Here is a 26,134-nt window from a genome sequence, read left to right on the forward strand (position 1 = left end):
CGGGTCACACGCAGTGACGGGTGCAGAGGGCTCCTGCACTAGCGTATACAGCAGCCAGTTCCCCTGTGCTAGCTGTGTGTGTGCGGCCCCCGCCCCACGGCGCACAGCGCCCGGTGCATGGCCAGTCCTCCCCCTCCTCCTCTCCTCTGCCTGTCGCTGTGCATAACACACGTGGTCGGAGCAGTTCAGAGAGCGATGTGACGTATCTCAACCACGCCCCATTGGCAACGTCAAGGGGCGGGCATGTGTGGGCGTGGTTTCCCGCAGCGACCGGCCCTCTCCTGCATACATTAGCATATGATTAGCATGTGATTATCCCAGAGCAGAAGCCGCTGCACAGAGAAGCAGGTGCCGAACATGGCGAGTCAGCCCGGAGCCGCTCTCCTCTTCCTCCTCCTGGTCAGCGGGCTCCGAGCCGGATCACTGCAGCCAGGTACCGTGGAGCGGGAGAGCGGGGCGGGGGTCAGGGGGGGGAGCGGACACCTGGGGGGAGCGCAGCCCCGGAGTGCAGCGCAGGCAGCTGGGAGAGGGGCAGCCGGGAAGTGGGGGGACTGCGGGGCGGCAGCGCAGAGCTTTGATTCCCGGCTCCCTGCCGCCTCCGCCGCTGTCCATGGTGATGGAGGCATTTATGGCGCTAACCTGGGAGATTACTGGGAATGTGAGCCAGGGGGGGAGTCGGGGAGAGGAATGCGGGAGAGGGAGAGGCGGCAGCCTGGAGGGGAGAGAGAGGGATGTAGGGAGAGAGGCAGCATCCTGGGGGAGAGGAAAGCAGGGAGATGGGGGAGAGGAGTGAGATGGGACAGCAGGAGAGGGGGTGGCTTTGGGGCAGAAGAAGACTGAGCAGATGGGGCAGAAGTACAGTGGGGGGCAGGGTGATGGGGTAGGAAAAGGAGGAACATGGTGATGGGGTAGGGGAAGGAGGAAGATGGGGCAGGGGGTTGGGGCAGAATGACAGTGTGTGTGTGTGGGGGTGTACTTGTGTCTATGTAATAAATATGGTGCAAAATGATATATGATGAAAGTACAGGGAGACAGGGGTAAGCAGATCAGGTGCAGGTAACATATTGGGGAGACAGAAGCAGATCAGATGACGCAAACTGCAGGAGTGATGGGTGCAAGGAGGGTTAATGGGCAATTTGGGTAAGATGTTTTCATCTGCATGGGGAGAAGGGCAGTGAGGGCATCTGCATGGGGAGACGGGCAGTTGGTGCTGTTGTGCAGAAGATAGATGGAGAAGGGGCAAATACATTTACATGGGGGTAGAAGTGTATTGGAGGCGACAGAAATGAATGAGATGAGAGCTGAGGAAGAGCAGATAGAACAAGGAAGGAGTAACTTAAGTGTTCATGAGAAGGAGTATATACAGTACCACTGTGTAGAAATGTGGGTGAGGAGGGAGATGGAGAGAGAGCAAGTAGTGAGTAGGGTGAGAGGTAAAATGAGTGACGAGGGTGGGAGTGTGAGGAAAGGGAGGATAGCCAGAGAGGAGAGAGATTCACATGAAAGAGAGATGGAAGGATCAGGGAGATGAGAGGGAAAGAAGATGAAAGGAGAAGAACAAAAGGGAGAGAGAGAGAAGGGAGGGTAATCTGGAACAGGAGAGAGAGACAGGAACGGGTAGATAGGAGAGTTAGAGAACAGGAGGAAAATGAAGGTAGACAAGGGAAAGAATCTGATTTAACCCTGTCTCAGGCATCCACTTGTTGCATAGCCAGTGTTGTTGTACTGGGGTTGGCATTGGTTCGGCGTTCCCTATGTTTATATAACAAGATGGCAATCTGATAACTGCACTGTGCATTCTGGGCTCTGATACTGTTCCTGGTGGGTACCAGTGTGTGGCATACTGAAGCTAGAACCCCAAATTTGAATTGGGGAGTAGGAGTCAATGCTCTGCACTATGATATCTGAGCACTCTGCCCTCCTAATCCTGTACTGTGGCTGTGTCTAATACAGTATATTGATGAGATGGATAAATCACTGCGTAGTACATGTATGACTGTGCTCAAGCACCGCATTGCTTGCTTTACGTTTGTATGTGTACAACCCTTGGAAATGTCAGGGATGGTAGACAGAAACCCAGAACGACAGTGAGGCTGCTTTTAATGTATCCTACTGGGATCACTGGCCAAATGTATCATCTTATTCCACTCTGTAGTACAAGACCGTTTCTGTATCATTCTGGCCATAACCAGACCCATTTTTGGACCCATTCGCAACCTCTATTTACTTTCAAAGGTTTAGGTGTGAGTGATTTCTAACTGTTGCTTGGACTACCCCCCTCCTTCCCTGGGGGCACAGAGTGTAAATGGGGAGGACTGGATTTAGCAGGGGGATGGTTTTCAAGTGGGGGAGGGAGATATATGTGAGGTTTTATGTTTGTATTGTTCATTTAGAATCCTTTTAATTCCAGTATGAGGGCTTGTTTTGTTAGGACTTCAGCTTGAGTCCTTTCCCATTCATCCCTGTTGTGTTCCTGCAGCCTCATTCCTCTCTCCGTCAATCCTGGTGCTTGTGTAATGTTCCTGCAAAAGTGTCTGCAGAGAGCTGCTGGCTTCATCCGCTGTTCATGTCTATAATAATATCTTTGCCTCTACTCCTGTTAGATGGATACGATTAGAAAGTCTTGATTTTTTTTTTTTTTCCTTCTGTATTCGCAGCAGTAATGCAGGGATGTACTGTATATGGAAGCAGGGCTCGAGTGAGCCATCCGGAATGGCTAGTTTTCACCAATAATATTTTTGCCTTTGCTTCTGTAAAGCTTTATTTGGGTCGTTCTACATTCTCGCTGCAACTGTTCTGGCACAGCTCCGAATCAAGAGGGCAGTGTTTGCATTTGGAGAACAAAACAGAGAAAATACTTCTCTAGCTCCCCCCCATCCATCACAGAAATGCAGGCTCTGCAGAACCCTTGCCCACCCTTTAGCCGATGCTGAATAAAATCACTATACAGTAGTAGTCTCCTGATTTGCCCATTTGGTACCTCCTCGTCTCTTGCAAACATCTCTATTTTTTTTTTTCTAACCCACTGCCAAGCGTGACTCCCTAACCCTCAACGTTACGTACAGTATTCGTCTGTTACGATATAAAGCGTAAATGTTTTCTCTCCCTTGTTATCTTTTCTATATTCTAATTCACTGATGCATAATCAGGCTGATGTCTATTCACATGGTCCCCACTGCAGTATCGCACATGAGCTAAATTTCCTACTAAAGGCTTAAAATGACACTGCACACTGGGGTCAGATAAGCCCGTTAACCTACCAGTATGTTTTTGGACTGTGGGAGGAAACTGGGTACCAACATCCGCTGGGCAAATACCTCTTCCACCGTAACAGCGCTACAATAAATATCGAACTAAGGGCCACAGTTCTGAGAGTCAGGAAGTTTACAGTTGAAAGTAAAATATTGGGGATGGTAACAGGTGTCTTGTCACTGTATTGAACATAAATGATTTGTTTATAAATATGTTTATTGTTTATCACTTTTCAATGATCCTTCAAAACATTGGCTATTTAGATGGAAGCAGGTCAAATTCTGTAATCAATGCCTTTGTGTTCCCCTGAAGGGTGTTTACTGCCCCCCCCTCTGTACCTTCCTATTCTCTCTTCACAAAGCATCACATTTTCAGTGTATTCCTCTACCACTCATTAGTAACAATAATTGTGCATCGCCCTTTTGATGGTAGAACAGAGGAATACTCGCTTCTACTATGCAGAGATGGTTTCCGCTCACACACTTGCCTCTTTGCTAGTGCCTTTGTATTACCATGTAAATGATTTGTGCTTGTTTTTGTCCTGCTTTCCTGTACCATTGCAGAAATAATCAGTTGCACACATCGTGTTTGCAGTTGAAATTCAGGTTGAGACTGTAGCTATGAGCAACAGTTGGGGGGGGGGGGGGGGGGGGAAGAGAGTCTGAGATGTACAGCAGGGAGTATCGCACAAGACTACTCTATTTAGGGGGCGTGAATTTTTTTTGTTTTTGTTTCGATGTATCATTTTGGCCACCTTTTACTTTTAACTGAAGTAATGAGATGATCATAATTATTATTTTTAAAAGTCTCATTGCGATTGAGAAGATGAGTTAAATGCACTTAATTGCCATGGGAGATAAGTATGATATTCAGCAGAGAGAGGAGAGAAAAAAAAAATCCATTTTGATGTAGCAAGTGTGACAGCTATGATTGATGCCAACGCAACTGCTCTATTAGAAGGTGTAATTCCGGGGTATTCAAGATGAGTCGCCCCCCCCCCCCCCCCAACTCTTTCCCAGCATATCCTAATAGCAAAACTGTTCGTGCATGCTGGGATTTGTAGTTCCACAGCAGCTGGTGCATGCTGGTTGCATGTTGCAACCTTGATAAAGACCACAACTACTGGTGGAAACGCACGTCGGCTTTACCCCATTTGGTGACGGTCACTTCCACACTCTGCAGGGAACTGTTGGCAAAGACTACCAACCCCTTGACTCCGGCTTGTGCTGCCTGTGAGATTTGGAGGTGTCTTATACACTCTGACTGCTTTGTTTGAGAACTGGTGACGTCCTGGTTCACCATCTTAGCTGAAATACCGATTTGCTTCTTCCTGAAAAGTGTCTTTTGGGATTGGAACCCCCTATGCAGGGACATATATTTAACTTTTCTATGTCATTTGTCACTTTTATTGGAGGCGCCATACCACAGTGTGTGTGTTTTAGAACTCTTTTTATCGCTATCTAACATTGGAGGCATGGAGGATTGCCTCACTTTAACACACACCTGTGGAACGGCAGTCACCGCTTGTGCGCACCTTGTTGATTTTAAGATCACTTGTGCAGTTTCTCTTTCCTGCCAGGGGTGTCGCTGTCTGCTGTGGTGTTGTTTTTAGCACAAATCCGGTTTGCATATCAGTGCTAATATACAGACCACACTGTGCTAGAAGCACTACAGCAGACAGCGACACCCCAGGCAGGGAAGAGGAACTGCATGGGTTTTTAAAGATAGCGGGTGCTAGAGTAAACACTATGATGTTGCTTTGGGCAACCAATCAGAAAGGACTTCTTATTAATTTAGCACTTTCGAGAAGATAATAGATAGTATCTGGTTGCCCATGGCAACACCCCATCTGAAATAGAATCTTAGTAAATGTCTCTATATTATGGTACCAATTTATGATTGATGGGAATGAGTGTGAAATACTTACCTTGATTCAGAAGGTTGCTCCCTGAATTGGGTCAAACAGCTGCTTGTCTGAACGGACTTGTGCTGAAGTGGATTATAGATTTGTATAGCACTTATGTCTCCCATGGTGCGGAGCAGAGTAAGCAGAATGTCCAGGCCATTAGGACAATGGCGAGCCCCATCTAACAGTTACAAGGCATTAGGAAACAATAGAATCCCGCTCCTGTGCTGGAAAGAACTTGCAGACTAAGGAAAAAGAGGATTGAGGTAGGAGGAAATCAGCATAGATGAATTCTCGCATATCAAAATTAGTTAGTGTAATGTGTGAGTGTGTGTGTGTGTGTGTGTGTGTGTGTGTGTGTGTGTGTATAGCTGTTAGTATTGCTAGTGGGGAGAATAGTTTAAAAGCTCAGACAAGTGGGTGTAGTGTTTACAGAGCCAGGCTTAGTTTGCTGGGAGAGCAGCATTTAACTTCCAGTGATACTGTGTGAGTGTCTGGACGATGATGGATGCAGCACAGGAGAAATCCTAAAGGGGTGATCTGATATGAAGAGGAAGAACGAGGTTATCTGTGGGTCACAGGTTATGTCTGGGTGTGTATCAGTCTGTGTGAAAGGTAGTGTTAGCAGGGGCGGTATTGTTAAAGGCTTTATGAGTTTTTGATTTGTATTCGGTGTGTGACAGGCAACAGTATAGAGAATGACACAATGGAGTGGGGCTTGAGGATCAGGATTAGAGTTGTATAAGAATTGCTGAAGCATTTAGAATAGATTGGAACATAGCCAGTCTATACACAGAGGAAGCGAGTAGCCTGTTACAGTAACTTTGATGAGCTGCGATAAGCGCTGGAGAAAGTACTTTAGCTGTCTCATGCATGAGGATGGGTGAAAAGCAGGTCACGCTCCTAGGCTTACGACGGAAGGATTTTGTTTGTGCCTAAAAATGTGAAGTGTGAACGATGGGATGGGGGTAAAAAAAAAAAAAAAGAAACCTATAAGCAAGCTTGAGGAGTTGGCGAGATCCAAACGATGGCCCTTATTCAGATCTGATTGCAGTACAAATTTGTTTGGAAAATGGGCAAAACCATGTGCACTGCAGGTGGGGCAGATGTAACATGTGCAGAGAGAGTTAGATTTGGGTGGGGTGTGTTGAAACTGAAATCTAAATTGCAGTGTCAAAATAATGCAGCCAGTATTTACCCTGCACAGAAACAAAATAACACAAATCTAACTCTCTCTGCACATGTTACATCTGTGTACATGGTTTTGCCCATTTTACAAACAAAATTGTACTGCTAACAGATCTGAAAAAAAGGCCTATGTGTTTGGAGCAGTGGATGCAGAGAGTAGATTTATTGTGTGTGTGTGTGTGTACTTGGCACAGGATGGAAAATCGAACGTAGGCCATAAACTGTGAGACCACACAGATGGTGTAATGGTTAGCATTACTGCCTCACAGCACTGAGGTCATGGGTTTGATTCCCACCATGGCCCTAACTGTGCGGAGTTTGTATATTCTCCCCATACTTGTGTGGGTTTCCTCCGGGTACTCAGGTTTCCTCCCACTTTCCAAAAATATCCTGGTAGGTTAATTGGCTCCCAACAAAATTAAGCCTATGTCTGTGTGTGCGCATACATGTGGTAAGGAAAATAGATTGTAAGCTCCACTGGGGCAGGGACTGATGTGAATGATCGAATATTCTCTGTAATGCGATTCTGGATTATGTGTGCGCTATATAAGAAACTGTTAATTCATAAATAAAATAAATAAGTGGCACATCGATACAGTAGTTCCAAAATGTTAGATGGTAAATCAGTCCTTATTGTGTTCCCTTCTATTTATTCAATACTGTTGTAAAGTGGTGTTTTGTGTTTTTTGAGTGGTTTGTGCCAACCGTCAAAACAATCCATAAATAAAAGATCTGCGTGAAACAGTGTTTGACTGGCAACTTTTGGATGGAGTGGTGCTCTCTGGCAAACCTGAATGGAGATGTGTGAGCGGCAAACAGAGTGTGTGTGTGTGTGTGTGTGTGTATCTATATCTCTTATTGGGTCAGAATTATTAAGCCTTTAAAAGAGTAAAATGCGTGGGTGTTTAAGAGTAATAAACATCCAGCCAATCAGCCCCTAACTGTCATGTTGCTGGCTGTGTTTGGAAAATGACAGTTGGCGGCTGATTGGCTGGACATTTTTCACTATTTATCACCACCACATTTATTTCATTTTAAGGCTTATGCTGGGTACACACCAGGACGACTAGGGCACGATTCTGTCAATTTAGATCCAATTCCGACCGGTTGTATGCAGATTGTATGTACTATCGTGTGTTTTTGACATTTATTTGATCCGATTCCGATCAAATGCGCGTTCACGCCGCTCGTTTGGTCGCATCTTTGGTCCTACGTGCTGCAGGTAGGATCTGTCAATCCCAGGCCGACCGACCGTCAATCGTATGCAGATCGTGAGTGTTTTTTGCCGCCTCCGTCGTCCGTCCGTCGGTGCGTCCGTCGTTTGATCCAGCCTATTTGAGTGGCATTTCCTAAACACTCCCCCGGCGCCATGTTTTTCCACATAGCAAACAGCGCTGGCGCAGCAGTTGGACTCTCCTTCTTGTCTCATCTCCCAGAACAACAACCTGGTATGTTTGCACTCCCAATGCTCTTCTATGCATGCCCACTGTTGCCACCAATGTATATAGTGTGTATAAAGCACTGGTTTGGCAACCGTGCACCCGACCATGTCACTGTTTTTTTTGGGTGGGCCCCATGTCTGTGTGTATACATATAACCAATGTCCACCATTGCAGTATTCCAAGCACTCCTCTCTGCTAGGCCCCATTCACCTGTGTGTGTGTGTTTGTGTATATATAGATATATATACATAAACCATTGTCCACCATTGCAGTATTCCAAGCACTCCTCTCTGCTAGGCCCCATTCACCTGTGTGTGTGTGTGTTTGTGTATATATAGATATATATACATAAACCATTGTCCACCATTGCAGTATTCCAAGCACTCCTCTCTGCTAGGCCCCATTCACCTGTGTGTGTGTGTGTTTGTGTATATATAGATATATATACATAAACCATTGTCCACCATTGCAGTATTCCAAGCACTCCTCTCTGCTAGGCCCCATTCACCTGTGTGTGTGTGTTTGTGTATATATAGATATATATACATAAACCATTGTCCACCATTGCAGTATTCCAAGCACTCCTCTCTGCTAGGCCCCATTCACCTGTGTGTGTGTGTGTTTGTGTATATATAGATATATATACATAAACCATTGTCCACCATTGCAGTATTCCAAGCACTCCTCTCTGCTAGGCCCCATTCACCTGTGTGTGTGTGTTTGTGTATATATAGATATATATACATAAACCATTGTCCACCATTGCAGTATTCCAAGCACTCCTCTCTGCTAGGCCCCATTCACCTGTGTGTGTGTGTTTGTGTATATATAGATATATATACATAAACCATTGTCCACCATTGCAGTATTCCAAGCACTCCTCTCTGCTAGGCCCCATTCACCTGTGTGTGTGTGTTTGTGTATATATAGATATATATACATAAACCATTGTCCACCATTGCAGTATTCCAAGCACTCCTCTCTGCTAGGCCCCATTCACCTGTGTGTGTGTGTTTGTGTATATATAGATATATATACATAAACCATTGTCCACCATTGCAGTATTCCAAGCACTCCTCTCTGCTAGGCCCCATTCACCTGTGTGTGTGTGTTTGTGTATATATAGATATATATACATAAACCATTGTCCACCATTGCAGTATTCCAAGCACTCCTCTCTGCTAGGCCCCATTCACCTGTGTGTGTGAATAGCAATCTGCACAATAAAATGTATAGTGGTTTTCATAAAAGTTTATTAACATTTTAAATACTTAAAACATAAGAACTAGGTAAACTGGTAACTATAACTATAAAAATTTAAATATGAAACAAAACATGGGTATAACTATAACAACTAAAATGGTTTTATCTTTTTACAGTCCCAATGTCCAACGCAAAGGAACAAGAGTTTTTGGAAGGGTTTATTGAAAAATATCGTACACACGAATGCCTGTGGAGAACCAAATCCAAGGAGTATTCAAACAAAATGAAAAGAAACCAAGCCTTGGAGGAGTTGGCACGCTACAGTCTTCCATTTCACCCAGAGGCCAATGTTGAATGGGTGAGGAAACGCATCCAGAATATGCGCACGGTGTTCTTAAAGGAACACAAGAAGATGGAGGCTGCAAAGAAGTCTGGTGCTGGAGTCGACGAGATGTATCAAACATCGCTCTGGTACTATGACCGGTTGACATTCACCCTCAGCCAGGAGTCGATGAGGACAGGAGTAGTCCTTATGGTCGAACAGGAAAACCAAGAAGTCGCGGCGCAGGAGGAGGAGGAGAATTCGCAGTCTGCATCGGTGAGTCTATTTTTTTGGCTATCTAATTGATTCCTCCTGCCAATCCACAGCGCCCTCCCCATTAAAGTAGGCCATGTACTCTTCCCTCACCTGTTTGGCTCGTGCACTCCCTGTGTAGCGTTGTGTTGGGGTTTGCAAGGAGGATATCTGCACTACCTCCTCTGGCAGTTCTTGGTCTTCTTGGAGTGCTGTGCCTGTAGCCCTTTGCTGTGTGGCTTTTCTGCGGAGCAAATTGTGCAGGACACAGCACGCCGTGACAACCCAGTCAATTTTGTCCACCCTCAGGTTAATGGCAGTGTGAAAAATGCGAAACCGGCTTGCCAGGATGCCAAAAGCATTTTCCACAACACGCCGTGCCCTGGATAGCCTGTAGTTAAAGATCCTTTTGTCATGGTTCAGGCCCCTTTGCGCATATGGCTTCATGACATGCTCGTGCAGGCCAAAAGCCTCGTCAGCCACAAAAACAAAGTTAAGCCCCTGTTTAGTTTCCTGGACAGACGGCAAGTGAAGGGTGTTCGCTATGAGCCTTTCGTAGAACTTTGTGTCCTTGAAAGTGCCACCATCCGATGCACGGCCATTCCTTCCTACATCCAGGAAGATAAACTCATAGTTGGCATTCACCACAGCCATTAGTACAATGCTAAAATAGCCCTTGTAATTAAAATAGTAGGAACCACTATTGATAGGCTGGGCTATGCGGACATGTTTGCCATCAATGGCTCCACCGCAATTTGGGAAGTTCCATCGCTGTTCAAACTCCTCTGCGATGACTTTCCATTCATTCACGCTGGTAGGGAACTGAAATTAGAAGTAAATAGAATTGATTAGTAAACATGTTCAATTTTTTTACAGCTTGGTGACTACCCACCTGCAACCCCAGACCTATCTGTCCTATCTGATAATGCATGCACATCTAACGAAGTTCCTACTCCGGCACGCACTCCGCCACCCACCCTGGAACCCACTCCACCACTCCCCCGTGCCAAAAAAATGCGTGGCAAAGGAAAAAAAGGAGAAGCAGCGGCACATGAAGAATTTATGATGCGGGCACATCAAGTCCTGCAAAGAAACCCGGACAAACATGACAACTACTTCACTTATGTGGCAGAGTGTGTTCGCAACATGGCTCCTGACCAGCAACTTACTTTTGAAAAGTTATGCATGGAGTTGGTGTATAATGGCAGTTTAGGGTATCTCAACAGTGGCACTAAAATAGTTGGCATTGGTAGTGCGCCAGACACACCACTGTCATTAGAATCACCAGTGCCTACTCCGCCTGCCACCGTAGCAGGCCAGTCGAGCACAATTCCAACACATACCCAGTCAACACCTACACAGCCTTCTCAACCCCCCCAGTACCGTCAATTCTACAGTTCTTTACTGATAGAAGATCCAGAGTGTCCTGTTTTTGAGGATCTGTCTTAAAAAATAGGCTACTTTATCATTTACCATCGACATGGTCTCAGCTGCAGGTATGTGATGGCCACTGCTCACATGGCGTATGGCGCACATCAATGGGGCCGGGACCATTGCATCTGCGCCATGCGCCATGTGGGCCGCAGCCTTTACATATCTGCAGCAGACATCCTCTGCCACACAAGGGCCACAGTGTGTATTTTTGTTTATTTATATGCTGCTACCTGTACCTGCATTACCAGAGGGAGAACAGGATTCTCCTCAATCTGGATAGCAAACTCCATTTATTGCCCTTTTGTCTTTACCAATAGTATGGGGTACTGTGCGGCAGACATGGTCTCGGCTGCAGGTATGTGATGGCCACTGCTCACATGGCGTATGGCGCACATCAATGGGGCGGGGGCCATTGCATCTGCGCCATGCGCCATGTGGGCCGCAGCCTTTACATATCTGCAGCAGACATCCTCTGCCGCACAGTACCTTATCCCTACTGTTGTAAGGGCATGTTCCAGAAGTTACCAGAGTGTCTTTTGTCTTGGTTTTCTACATATATGCTGCTACCTGTACCTGCATTACCAGAGGGAGAACAGGATTCTCCTCAATCTGGATAGCAAACTCCATTTATTGCCCTTTTTTCTTTGCCAATAGTATGGGGTACTGTGCCGAAGACATGGTCTCAGCTGCAGGTATGTGATGGCCACTGCTCACATGGTGTATGGCGCACATCAATGGGGCGGGGGCCATTGCATCTGCGCCATGCGCCATGTGGGCCGCAGCCTTTACATATCTGCAGCAGACATCCTCTGCCACACAGTACCTTATCCCTACTGTTGTAAGTGCCTGTTCCAGAAGTTACCAGAGTGTGTTTTTTGTTTTTTTATATGCTGCTACCTGTACCTGCATTACCAGAGGGAGAACAGGATTCTCCTCAATCTGGATAGCAAACTCCATTTATTGCCCTTTTGTCTTTACCAATAGTATGGGGTACTGTGCGGCAGACATGGTCTCAGCTGCAGGTATGTGATGGCCACTGCTCACATGGCGTATGGCGCACATCAATGTGGCCGGGACCATTGCATCTGCGCCATGCGCCATGTGGGCCGCAGCCTTTACTTATCTGCGGCAGACATCCTCTGCCACACAGTAGCCCGTACTTATTGGGAAAGTTTAAACTGGGTCATACATACTTAAATCTTTATATATAGTGTGTGTTTTTGTACAATATCTTTTATATATGGTATTATAATATATTTTTGTTGACACAATCTATTTACTATTTTACATGTTTTAACCATGAAAGGCCTAAAAAACCTGTTTCTGTCCTAGGCCTAAATTATAAATAAAAATATTTTGTTTGCACAATAAAGTGTACAGTGTATATTTCATCCTTACCTTGCAATACTGGTACTGCAGCACCTTCACAATGGCTTTGCAGGTCTCCGGGATGATGAGGCCCAAAGCTTGCGGGGAGATGAGGGATCCAAACTTTAGGTCAGCAAGAGACCGTCCTGTCGCCAGAAACCTCAGGGTGACCACCAGCCGTTCCTCAGCAGGGATAGCCATGCGATACTTGGTATCCTGCTTCTCGATGTGGGGAGTCACCAGACGCAGCAATTCCTGGAATGTGGCATCATCCATCCTCAAGAAGTTACGGAAATCGTCTGGGTTATTCTCCCTGATGTCCCTGAGCAGTGGCATGTGCGAACGAGTCTGACGCTGAAGTAGCCACTGCTTTGTCCAGCATGATCTTTCTCTCCTGCGCTGGGCTCTCTGACGCCTGAGCTTCAAAACTGCATAATAGAGCAGGTACTGTTGCTGGTGACTACCCATCACTGCATTCTCCATAGTGCAGGGTTAAAAGACACTTTGTAATGGCAGGCAAAACAAAGTAATGTGTAAATAGCTATGTCCAGCGTTCAGCAGGTATAAACCAAGCCTCACTAGTAACAAAGCAGAAATACACTGGTTTAAAATGGCTGCTGCTATTCCTATCCCCCTCTGCTAGTCCTCCCCCTCTGCTAGTCCAGCCCCTTCATTCAAATTTCAAAGGCCCATCTGACGACGGTCGCATGTGTTCTTGCAAAAAAAACAAAAACCAGCGATCCGACCGTCTTAACGACCATCGCGGGCGCATCGGGATCGGATCTAGATCGTTCCGCAAAAAAACACAATTTTTGCTAATCGTTTGCTGGGGACTGCCTGGGAGCTCCCGGGAAGTCCAAGGGAAATCGTTCCATGGTCGTCTATCGGTCGTGAACGACGGTGGTCGTCCTGGTGTGTACCCCACATTAGTATACATCTTCCCCACTTTTACTGTACATCAAGGAACTTTAAAAAAAATATAACGTTATATCTGACTAGTGAACAATGTTGAGGTAATTCTAATGACTGCAATAAAACCCAGAGTAATTTTTAATGACCACTATACAATACTGAGTAAAATAATCCTATTCCTGTGAAAGGGGTTCTACCCAGGCTTCCTGGAATAGCGTGAGATGTTGGTTGTCATGGGTAAAAGGATGTGCGGTTGGCTAAATCCTTACAGTTTTTACTGAATGTATCAACACTATGGCAAGCTGCGTGTAACAGTTACAAGGCGATAGGAATAATATAATGCAAATGCAGTATGTAATTTCACTAATGTGGCAGCAATTCAGTGGATAAAAGGGTGCTGACATGGTCACGAGTTTCATTTGTTCAGACCAAACACCAGATTTGGGAGGAAACGTGGAATGATTGATGCCAGACGGGGTGTTTTTTATCTCCAAAACTGCAGTTCTGGGATTTTCATACACTAAAGTTTCTAGAGTTTATATGGAACTGAAAACTTCCAGTGTGGGGCAGTCCTGTGGGTGATAACGCCTTTCTTGTGAAAAAGTAACCCCTATAGCCATGTGCTGTTGGCAGTCTGCCATTTCTGTCCTCTGAGCATGTTGAACCATGTTGTGGTCTACATTAGCAGAACACCACACCGGATTCTACGTTCTGTGAAGAACAGGGGACTGCGGCCACAGTGGACAGTGTTTAATATTGGATAAACTTTGCCTGGTGTGGCATATCTCCATTTGTGCTGAGACCTGCAGATGGTAGGGTCAGATTTTGCATAAATGACAAGGATCCATCCTGCCTTGTCCAATGTGCAGGCATGTGGTGGTGGTGGTGGTGGTGTAATAGTATGGGTAATGTTTTTTATTTTTTTTAATTTATTTTTTTACATTTAGGAACTTTAATATAAATGGAGGATGTGTTAAATGCCACAGCCTACCTGAGTAATGTTACTGTCCATGTGATTCCCGTTTCTGGCCACAGTATACCCCTCTAATAGTTACTTGTAGCATTACAAAGTTATATTTCATGGATGGCCTGTCCTATGAAGCTTGAATTCAGCTTATCCCAATGGTCACGGCAGTCCCCATATCTCAATTCAGTAGAGCAATGCATCTCAAAGTGTACTCAATCACATTAACCAGCCAAGCTTAAGTCTATCCATACTTGTGCACAGGTTGTTTTAGGCTTATAATCTGTTTTGAAGCACGGATTTGCAGCCATCAAATCTACAGCAACTGCATGATGGCAAGGTTCAAACAAGCCGTAGGTCAACATGCAATGGTTGACACATGGAAATGTCGACAATTTTTGGGGGTACTTTTTCACACTTTTCCATGCACATGGACATCGATTGGGAACAGTAAGGCGTGGCCAAAACATGACGAGCAAAGAGGTAGACAGTTTGCGGATCTTCATGCTCAGGTGTCGACATTGACACAAAAAATTGAAAACCTTGTGTATGTTGGCTTTATGGGTTGACTTAGACATTGTCGACCTAGTGTACCTGAACGAAGTTTAGCTGGTCACCTGATATACAAAGTGTGATCTCATAATAGACTCCCAACTGGAATTGATGTTCGACTATCTGCTTGGTTGACTATCCCATTATCATCGTATAAAAGGTTCAGTAGTGTCTACATTTGCCCAATTGCAGTTAGGTGACATATTTGTTGCAATCCAATGAAATCTGTGCAGTTTGACTCACAATTTGTCTATAACATAACAGTCCTCCTACACAATCCTGTAGGTTCTCTGCCAATATCTGCTCCTTTACCGCATGTTATTCCTGTGCTGGAACATACATTAGCTGGGAGTGCTGAGCGCTGACCATGTTCCTCCGTGTGACTGTGCATGTCAGGCGTAGAGTATAATATGAGCACATATACATGCTGATTTCAATGTAGTGTTCATTCTAGCACCCGCCATCTTTGAAAACCCATGCAGTTTCTCTTCCCTGCCTGGGGTGTCGCTGTCTACTGTAGTGCTTCTAGCACAGTGTGGTCTTTATATCAGCACTGATATGCAAACCAGACCTGTGCTAGAAACACCACAGCAGACAGCGACACCCCGGGCAGGGAACAGGAACTGCATGGGTTTTCAAAGATGGCGGGTGCTAGAATGAACACCATAATGTATTGGGTTTTGGTCACGGTCTCCCCGCTTTGAATAGTGTTACAGAATATTTTGGCACTAATGGATAGTAGCAATAAAGCCTAAATGTGTCTGTATTTACTACAAGATGAAGCCATTGCCTGGTCTTTCGGTCTTTATTTCCAATGGGCAGGCTGCATCCAGTTATATGGCACTGCCTATATGTGCTGAGATGGGCCGGCTACCGCATGATTTGTGAGTGTATAGATACCATATTGTCGACTTTTAGACTTTCGGCAAGCACAATGTTGTCTTTCAAAATGTCGACATGTATGTAATGTGGACAACCAGTTTCAATGCTAACCCTGGAATTTTTATTTATGCACGCCTGTGTCAACATCCATACTCACCATTGGTATCTGTCAGGGTGAATTGCTGCTTGAATCCTGAATACATCCCTAATCTTCACCTGCAGCTAGACGTTTATGTAGCAGTTACCACCAGGAGAGGCTGCAGCACATTTCAAAATTCAAGTAGGGGAGCCACCAACTGCCATTCCAAAATGACTCACTGGCAGTTGGTATTTCTCCCCTACTTGAATTTTAAACTGCGTAGCAACCCCACCCTGGAGCTACCAATGAGTACCACTGTTCATCCATGTCCCCCCCCCCCCCCATAGTTAGTTTCTCTATGTCCTTGAATGCTAACCTTGACACTACAGCTGTTGTTGTACTACACATCCCAGCATGCCCTACATCAGATTTAGCATGGCCAAATAGCAAAACTGAAGCCGAGCATGCTGGGATGTGTAGTTCAACAACAGCTGGAGTGTCAAGGTTAGCCATCAAGGCTCTATGCAGTGAAAAGCCCTGGAAAGCTTAGCAACCTTTAGGCCTGTAGCTTCAAGGCTATCCAGCCAGTGGGGGGAGGGGGTGTTTATTTTGGATCTAAACTTTTGGTTTTGGTATAAATATTTTTTTCTTGGTGTTCGGAGGTGCCTGCACAGTTGCTTTATGATTTGCAGTGAACTAATGGATTAGAGGCTGGCAGTGTGGACAGTAATGCACACTGCCAGCCTCTCGCATCCACCGCTCACATACATAAGTGTAAAGGACGGGAGATTGGGCACACATCGGTTGGACATTGAAGAGCTGAGCCACTCTTAGTAGGAAACGCCTACATAATGGTCACAATGTCCTTACATTTTCCATGGTGGGTTGACAATGTCTAAGTTGACCACTAATGTTCGACAGTGACAAGGTCAACACTTATAAATGGTCGACAGTTTTTCACTGTGTTTGGTGTCTGTCGGCATATGCTGAGCACCGTATAAGTGTACTATGCCCCCAGGCATGGTTCACTGTGGTACAGCAAGCTTCGGGCACACTATTTATAATGTAATTATATGCCCACTTAAACTATGCCCACTATGAACGGTCAGTCTAAACAACAAAAAAAAAAATGAAAAACTTGTGTTAATCTTTTTGTCAATGTTGACCACTGTAGACATTGTCTACCCAGGGACTGGTTACCGTTTTCCATGCCACTCCCAGTTATCTCCACCCAACCGCTGACTACCTAGCATTGACGTTGTGAATAAATCCTCTGGGGGTCTGCAGTCCTTAATCATTTGCTGCACATCGATGTGGCGCACACCTCCTGAATCTGGCCAAAAGCGAGTCTTTATGTGTTTAAACTAAACTTTAAAGTTCTCTGTATGTTGTGTAATGATTTAATTGCCCTTTTACTAGTTTTTACAGGTTTCCTCTTACTTTAAAAAAGTTCCAGCTCTACATATTTGTACTCTATTTTATTACATGGCTTTTCGTGCACAAATGGGTCAGCCTGTATTTTATGTTTTTTCCTATGTTATTGATGAAACACCCTGCCTAATGCTCCTGAGTCTTTTTATGGTCCTGAACCACCTTCTGTGTCCTCTTGTTGTCTTAAATGACCTGGATGCTGTTTTTTTTTTTTTTTTTTATGGTTTAAGTTGTATTGATTGAAAAGTCTTCAAAGCAGATGGCATGCGCCCATTTCAGATGCATATTTCACATAATTTGCCAACATTTTCATGCAATTTTGGTTTTGCAGCTGCTTAGTGAACTGAGCCGCCCTCTGACACGATCAATAGTCCTTTGGCAGTAGAAACAGACCACCCTTTGCAACCCATGGTCGCTTTGGGGATCACTGATCTGTATGTGCAGGTCTTTGTGCAGTACACTTACATTACTTTATAATTATTTATTTACAGATTATATTTTTGTTATTGCCATCCATTACACTTATGCTGCCCATACATATGTGAGATATCGAATGCAATCATTCGATTTCGGCCACATCTGGTCGATAAATCAAATGTTTGCATGCATTTTTAAGCTGACGCGATGCGCAGGCACACCGTCGAATGTCGCATTGATAGATATTATGAGCTGCACATAATATTTATCGAATTGCATGAGCAATCATATGTCATTGCATTCGAGCAATCGCATGTGGTTAACAATCAGATGCGGGTTTGGGGAGCAGGGCCGGGGTGGGGACCGGAGCTTGCAGAGGAGGAGTGGGACCAGAGCGCTGGTGGGGAGCAGGTACCTGAGCGCTGGCGGCTGTAAAGCTGGACACTGGAGCGCTGGGGACTGGCGGTACTCAGCAGCGGCAGGGGTGGCGTGACTGCTGTGTAGTGGGGACTGGAGCAGTGGAGCTTTCAGGCGGCGGACTCAGCAGCAGCAGATGACTTTGAAACACTAGATGGCCCTCTGATTGGCTGAGGCCGCTGAAAGAGCTCTCTCAGCCAATCAGAGGGCAATCCCAGTGTTTCAAAGTCGCTGCTGCTGCTGACAAGCCCCGCCGCCTGAAAGCTCCACCGCTTCAAAACAATTCAACCACTTTTTCAATGTCTTGTAGCACTTTCTGTGTATTATTTACCGGTATTTAAACCGCTTTGAGAAATCTGTACTTATGTATGCCCTAACAGGGTAATACTTTGTGTTGAATACCTATTGCTGAGCTTGATGTTAAAATGCTCTTTGCCACACATCTATACATTTAGGCATATTTCTCTTCCACCTCCAGTAGTAGGGCTGCAAGTCAAAGTCTGCAATAAGTGCAGCCAAGGTGCGGAGCGCCCAATACAATTTGAAAAGCCATCCACCAGTGTTGTTTCCTGGGCCTATTTTGTTGGATACCTTTTGGATAGTTCTTGATAGATCAAGATTAAACTGTAAAGCCCCATTCACCCTAAACAGCGGTGGTTGCGGCCAATATAATAATATCGACAGCGGGCCACGGTAATGCATGTTTGTGGTGAACGATATTGGCTGCGGATATCGTTCAGTGATTTCACCGGGTCCCGCTAAATAGGTAGGTCGTTTGGCTATATCGCCATATTGACCTGCATGTTCAGAAGAGATCCGTCATCTTTAACAACACTTGGAAGCGCGCATTGTTCACAATATTAAGTGAATACTGTGAATGAAACGCCTTTCTGAGCAATATTCACAATATCCTCTATTGTGTATGGGGCTTAATGCAGAGGTGTCCATCCACATCATTGCCGCAGACTCGTCAAATAGCCACGGGTTCTGTGGGACTAGTATCGGGTGTCTTCTGTTTCTTCACAACAAAAAATCTTTTATGGTGCACTTTTATTTTTTTTTATTTTTTTATAACTGTGCGACTGAGTCTCTGAATCTGTATTCAAGTTGCAGGTTCAGAGATTCGATTGCACACATATTGACACCATTTTCTCCATTCATATTTTCTTTGTGCTCTATGTGCAGACGCAGATATGTTACACACCTCACCCAAATCTAGCTATCTCTATGCACATCTTGCATCTACCCCACCAGCAGTGCAGCATGGTTTTTACCCATTTTGAGAAATATTTAGCGTTTATGATCAACCCTGAATCGGGCCCTAAGGCTAGCTGTATGAGGACACATCTGTAACGTTTAATCTTGAACTTTTTCGATCAGGAGTAATCCGTGCAGCAACCCAGAAGACACTGTCCTGTTACATTGGTTGGATTGGTTCCCTGCTCTCTCTCCCGCTATCCTGAAGATGCTATTGTATGAAGTGATAAATGAGTGGGGGGAGGATTGATGTCTGCTGGATAATGACTGTTTTGCACCAGCGAGTTGGCACTGGCGTCTCATTACAGACAAATGAACTTTCACAACTTCATCTGTCGGTTGGATGTTCTATATATTTGTCCATCGTCAATATGACTGTTCTAAAGTACCTGTTTGTTTTGTCTCCTTTTTTTTTTTTTAAATATAGCTTTATCCATCAGAAACATTACCAGACTCTGCATGCCTTTGGTGCAATGTCTCTGGGCAAACTCCGCCAAGGCTTAATTCTAGTTAAACAATGTAAAAGTTATTTTTTTTTTGTCTGCCAGTATGCTCAGTATATTTAATAGAATGGTTTGCTATCCAGTTTGTGGCTGTAATGTTAATCTGGAGACTCCTACTCCTATTAAGGTGCATATGCTGGGAAATTAGGTTTAACCTATTGTCCTATTTACACAGAATTTAAAGTGCTAATCTCTAACGCTTTATATAAAAGGCAGAGGGGCAGTGCATGGCTCCCATATGTAAGTGGATGCAGCTTATCGCTGCACCGGCAGACATGACAGATAGGTGACCCAGAGCTCCGAACCCTGGCACCTAGGATTGTCCTACGCCTGCTATCGCTGCGCTGCTGGTATCCTCGGCTTCTGCGTGCAGACAAGTTCTCTTTGATTGGCATGAGACTGATTTCAGTAATGGCCTTGGTGCCCTTAGGCGCACTGGATCTGTTCCACCCCCCCCCCCCCCCCCCTACCCCCTTCATCCCTGATGTTAATGCAGCAAATTGGTGCTATTTTGGGGCAATTTATGGGAGGGAACAAGAGAGTCTTTGAGGGAACTTTTTTGTTGACAAATGAGGGGGTTGCTGGAGGACGAGGGGGCCCAGAGAAGGGGGGCTGTAGCTGCCTTTTCTGCACAAAACAATGTGCCCATTCATGACTGTGTTGTACATGCACTAAGTGAATGAGGTCTTTGCTTGCGGGTGGGGGAATTGTCCTCCCTTTGCTAATGAATGATCCATCCTGCATGTAACAAGTGACATTTACTGAGGTTTTTTTTTTTTCTTGTTAACCCCTTACTCCCTGATCTTGGACTAGTGATGGAAACGTTGGTGGTTCATTTGCAATGGTTCAGTGATGGATTCAATGTTATTGCATGTGGTGGAGCTATTTTTGCCATTGTGCATGTGCTGCGATGGTCTTGTTGGGGTAGGGGGCGGCAAGTCAAACGCAGGTGTGTCGTGACCTATTCCGGGGGTGCGTTACAGACTGTAATCTTGTATGCAGTTAAAATGTATCCAGCGTCCTGCCTCGCGACGATCACTTGCTTATCTTCTGGTTTCTTTGTAAACAGGCGGAGGTAGTCTGATGTCTCAATACAAATCCCCAACTGGCACAGTCGCTAAATTGCAGCTGCGGACGTTTGCATCCATCACTGAATCCTGCCCAGTGATTGGTTGCCTGCTGGTCTCTCCTTTATGTTAGAAGTACATGCATGGCGTTCCCTGTATACCTGTACCATAACCTCTGCCTTCCTAACATCCACTTAGGGGATAACGTACTAGCTCGGAAATAGCGAACTGCAGAATATAGTGAGTTCTACTTTTCCCACTTACTCAGATAATAATTTCAATGGCAAGGATAGAAAAGGACGTGTAGGAGATAGGGATAGAGAGGGAGGGGGTATATGCAACGTTGCTTTAAATTGAGTATTTCATTTTTTTTTTCCATGCTGTCCTGATGATATTTCACGCCTCATTTGTCACTTCGAATTGCCAATAAAACCAACGCCATTCCTTTTGTAACATGCTAAATCAGGCAGCTCACAAATAAAAATAACTCTGCATGCGCCCGAAGGCTTGCCAAGCAGAGCGCCAGATCTGAAGAAGATTGCATCCCTGCTGTGGTTGCACACACACACACACACACACGCGCGTGATAGAAGATTACATGGGACTGCAGGAAGGTGGCTTTTGTGTCTGTGCATCCTTTTGGAAGCGTGCATTGCAGCACCACTACATAACAAACCTATGTGCAGCTGCCTGCTGCATCGGGAGTATGACTGCCTGTAGTGTACTAGGTCTCAACTGTGCTGTGCTGGCTGTCGCTGTGGTCTTAGCTTGGGGCAGATTTATTAATCTTGGAGAAGAGATAAACTGGAGATAAAGCGGAGAAAAGGTAAAAGGAGATAAAGCACCAGCCAATCAGCTGTGTTTGAAAAAGACAGTTGGGAGTTGGTGCTGTATCTCCTTTTACCTTTTCTCCGCTTTATCTCCAGTTTATCTCTTTCCAAGCTTAATAAATCTGCCCCTGACTTCCTGCTTTCTTTCAATCCTAAGGGCCCATACACACTTGGTGATTTTGAGCTTAAACTAGCTCACTTTTCCCGTTTTCCCTACTTTGAGCTCAAAATCGCCCAGTGTGTATGGGTGGGCGATGAGCGATGATGCACAATTGCCAGCTGCCGCTGTCCATTGACTGGTATTTCTTTAGTCTCCTACTATGGAAAGTGGTTCACCCCCCCCCCCCCCTCGTGAAATTCGCTTCGCTCTGTGTGTATGCACTGAGTGATCAGCCAGCAATTTTCGTAACATCGCTCATGAACAAAACAGTGTGTATGCACCTTTCACTCTGCCCTTACTGACACATGTGGACTGGTCACTGCCACCCAGGGGACCACCACACTTCTCTACTGCTTTTCGTGGAAGGTTGTCTTGTCATTACTGACTACAATAAAGGTGTAGGACCCTAGTAAAAAGCTGATCCTTCTAATCTCCAAATTTTAATCTAGAAAAATGACAGACAGTCGGAATTCCGACAGTCATTACACCGACGTCGGAATCCCGACAGTCATTACACCGACGTCGGAATCCCGACTGTTAAAACCACGACACTCCGGGTTCTGACTGCCACCGGCTATTTTCACTTGTGGAGGTCCATGACCCCCATAGATGGAGAATAGAATAGGGCAAGGGGCTTCGTTGTGCTCCCCCCCCCCCCCCCCCTGCTGTCTGAGTCCAGCGGGGGGGGGGGGGGGGGGGGAGTCCTGTGTGGAACAAATCTTACACTAACTTCATGAAGTAGCTGGACTTGGGAAAATAAAGATCAAGGGGGAAACCATAATAAACAAATGCGCATCCTTACAAGTCACAATAAGACTGTTTCCATTGTATTGTTCTATGTCTAATGTTAAATGGCTCCTCCCCCTTTTCCCTGTATTTTATTCTAAGGGCACATGGCCACGCCTCTTATTAAGTCACACCCCCTGAAGAGTAACTGGGCCTGCCTTGTTCTCTCAGCATGACTCAACCCTCCTGCTATTGCCTGGCTAAGATGCGGGTTCTATTGAAGATGGAATGTTGCCCGTAGCAACCAATCAGATTCTTCTTATTTATTTAGCACCTTCTGGAAGATAATCTAATTTGGTTGCTGTGGGCGACATCTCATCTTCAATAGAACTTCCGTCTTAGTATATTTACCCCTTCATCTCGCTCCATCTCGTATGCATATACTATTTAAAGCAGGGCTGGGCAATTGCGGCCCTCCAGATGTTGATGAACTACACATCCCAGGATGCTTTGCATTAGTTTTGCTATGAGGCCATGCTGAAACTGATGCAAGGCATGCTGGGATGTGTAGTTCATCAACATCTGCAGGGCCGCAATTGCCCAGCCCTGATTTAAAGCGATCCCTTTTTTACATACGACATTATACAAGTTCTCCAGACATGCATGGTCCCCTAACATCCCTGGAAGCTATATTATTTATGTGGAGAGCATCCTGCCTGCACAGTGCACCTTGTATAATCCCCAGCTATCTACAGAGATACTGTATACCTATAGCTTCCTGCACTGTAGCTGGTGACTGTGAGGACGCTGCAGTAGCCCCGGTACAGTCACCACTGAGCTGTCTCTGCCGCTCTCGCCTGCTGCACATTACAGTATAATGAGCTATGATTTTATTCTCTGTGCACTGCAGCTCTTGGCTGAATGCTCGTGAGTCACATACAGTACATTGTCCGCTGCAGCCCTGAGATCTCCCTCTATAGGTCTGCCACCGGTCCTTTTTAGCCCTCTCCCACCGAGTGTGAAATTAATTACCTGTGTGGACCACTGCCTGCACCGCTCGCTGCCATTGCTAGCACAAAGGAAGCAACATGCGGTTGCCATTTGTTGAACATTGATTTTGCTCGCTTGTTAACAAGTGCTCACCTTGATCTGAAGGCTGAGCAATCTGGGTACAGTAATTGAACGTGACAGCAGCACAATGACTCATTACTGGGGTGTTGTGTGTGTATACATACATTTATTTTGTGACATTTTTAACTTCTAGAATTCTTTCCTGAGCACAGCTAGACCTAAAATATTTGCTGTAATCAATTGTTATTTGGGTGGCAGATTGTTCTATTGACGCATGGAAATATATTTATTTATTATCGGTTTCTTATATAGCGCACATATATATATTCCTCAGCGCTTTACAGAGAATATTATATCAGTCCCTGCCCAAGTGGAGCCTACAATATATATTCCCTACCACATGTACACACAGACATTCTAGGGTAAATTTTGTTGGGTGCCAATGAACCTATCAGCCCAATTCTGGATTGTGGGAGGAGCCCATCTTATCGAGATATCCGAAAATTCTGAAAACTGTTTGTTTTCAGAATATTTCGCCTCCCCTCTTTCCCGGTGTCCATGGTGGCCATCGAACTCCTCGTCACTGGTGCAGCTGCGCAAGGCATCCTTGGGACCAGAGATGCCACTGAAGAGGAATCCGGTCAATGCCAGGGAACGTCAGGTGACCCCTGGAGGACCCGAACATTTTGGATAAGGAATACTCAACCTGTATATATAATGTGTCAGGGTCAACTGTATGAAGGCTGATGGGTTTTTCACGTTTTTTTTTCCTCTTGAATTACAGAAGTTAACATCCTATCGGTATTCTGCGTCCCCTCGCATGGCTTGCTGCGCTCGCCATGCTTTGGGCACACTATTCTCCCTCCACGTCCTGGTGGATGGTAGGGTATGAAACACCGCTTGTTGGCACAAGTCGGCTCAAAAAAACTCTGGTCGACCTTTCGACCCTGTCAACTTATTTCACGTGTCTACCTTAGCCCCGTCGACCGAATGTATGTCTCCCTCAAAAGTGTAGACCTAGCGATTGAATCTCATATATAGTGCATGTTTTCTGTAGTATGCTTTGACTGTGTTTTCCTTTTGGGAAGGTGAGAGGTCGCACAGTTGCTCATCCTGCCCTCCTGCTGCCTTGTTAGCAGTGGAGCAGATAAAATCATACTGGGGGCTGTTCCTGGCCGTGTTCTCTTTATAAATGCCCTACAGATAGAAGGATTGGGGCTCCGCAGGACACCGCACGTGCAGATGGTAAGATGCTTCCTTTCGCGTCTAGATTCTAGAAGATGATCGGGAGGAATGCCAGGGATTCGTGTGAAGTGCTTCTAATGCTCAGGAGGGATATCTGCCTCTTTGAGGTGTGCAGAGATGTTAGGATTGTACTAAGTAACTTTTCATGCCGACGGTTTGATGTTTATTTGAAGCTGGTAAATAATGCAGCATTTGTTCTATCGGAACAGCCCTGTCCACCTTCCTCCGTAACCTTTAGAAGGCATTAAAGATCATCAACTGCAATGAAGAAAGAAATGCGCACTTAAAAGGGGCATCAGTGAGAGATGTGGAATATCAGTCCCGCTCGTCTGGTGTTTGTGTGATGCAGTCACTGCTGGTACTGTCCTTGTGTGGTGTTACATCATGCCGGATTACTCATCTGTTATTACCATTTCCTTATGAAAGATACGCATGATAGGGAGAATGGCGATGGGAACTTAACCGTACAAATGCAGGCTTTTATGTGCAGGCTAGTAATGTGATAGCAATAAACCAGGTCTTTAGCGCTTACAGCACTGCTTGTTGCATAAAGCTTTAAAAAAAAAAAAAAAAAAAAAGGTAATGTCTCAATCTCTGCATTCAGTATCCACACTCCAAGCCAACTATTTGTGTGTGTGTGTGTGTGTGTGGTCACTCGCTGGTTGTGCAGAGTCTCATTTCACCTACACCTACAAAGCGCACTGTGGACCATATGTATTAAGAGTGATAAAGCAGAGAGTGGTAAGGTACCAGTACTCTCCAAGGCTTAGTACATTGGCCCCCTATATCTAATGGATGGCCATCAATGTTTTTTTTTTCTATCGGTAGTCCTCTACCTGGGGAGCTGGGTGGCGCTGGTACCGGGGGAGGAGTGAAGCCCAGTGTCCCTGCACCTTCGGGAGGAAAAAAAAACAAACAAAACTATTTGGTTATACTGTACCATCAATGGGGAGAACCATTCAGTTCTCCCCATCGATGGCAAAACTATTCTACATCGGTCATAAGCCATGAATGATTTTGAATCATTGATGGCCATCTCTAACAGGAATCGCCCACTTCCACCATTACTTGTGTGCATGTAAAGCGTTTTTTAACATTTCCATAATATATGTGTATAACATATTATATGCAAGCATTTTCCTGTATTTAATGGTTATTTACCACTGAGTTTTACTTTGGTTCAATTGTTTGAGAGTTTTTGCTATGTAAAGTTATTTGTGTGAACAGCCCTGTGCTAATTGCAACGGCCACATT

General features: G+C 45.3%; 1 protein-coding gene across 5 annotated transcripts in view; it reads left to right on the plus strand.

Annotated features, from left to right (window-relative positions):
- The first annotated feature begins 274 nt into the window (after positions 1-274).
- CADM1 (cell adhesion molecule 1) overlaps positions 275-26,134 on the plus strand; it is a 251,665-nt gene continuing 225,805 nt past the window's right edge. For 4 of the 5 annotated variants that reach the window (XM_083163177.1, XM_083163178.1, XM_083163179.1 and 1 more), the window contains exon 1: positions 282-433. In XM_083163177.1, coding sequence (XP_083019303.1) covers positions 358-433 — 76 coding nt within the window. In that variant the 5' untranslated portion in view covers positions 282-357. Of the gene's footprint in view, positions 434-26,134 lie in introns of all 5 variants that reach the window. The other variant, XM_083163180.1, reaches the window with a different exon arrangement.

This window comes from Crinia signifera, chromosome 19 (genome assembly GCF_055691185.1).
Source record: "Crinia signifera chromosome 19, ASM5569118v1, whole genome shotgun sequence".
NCBI classification, from domain to species: Eukaryota; Metazoa; Chordata; class Amphibia; order Anura; family Myobatrachidae; genus Crinia; species Crinia signifera.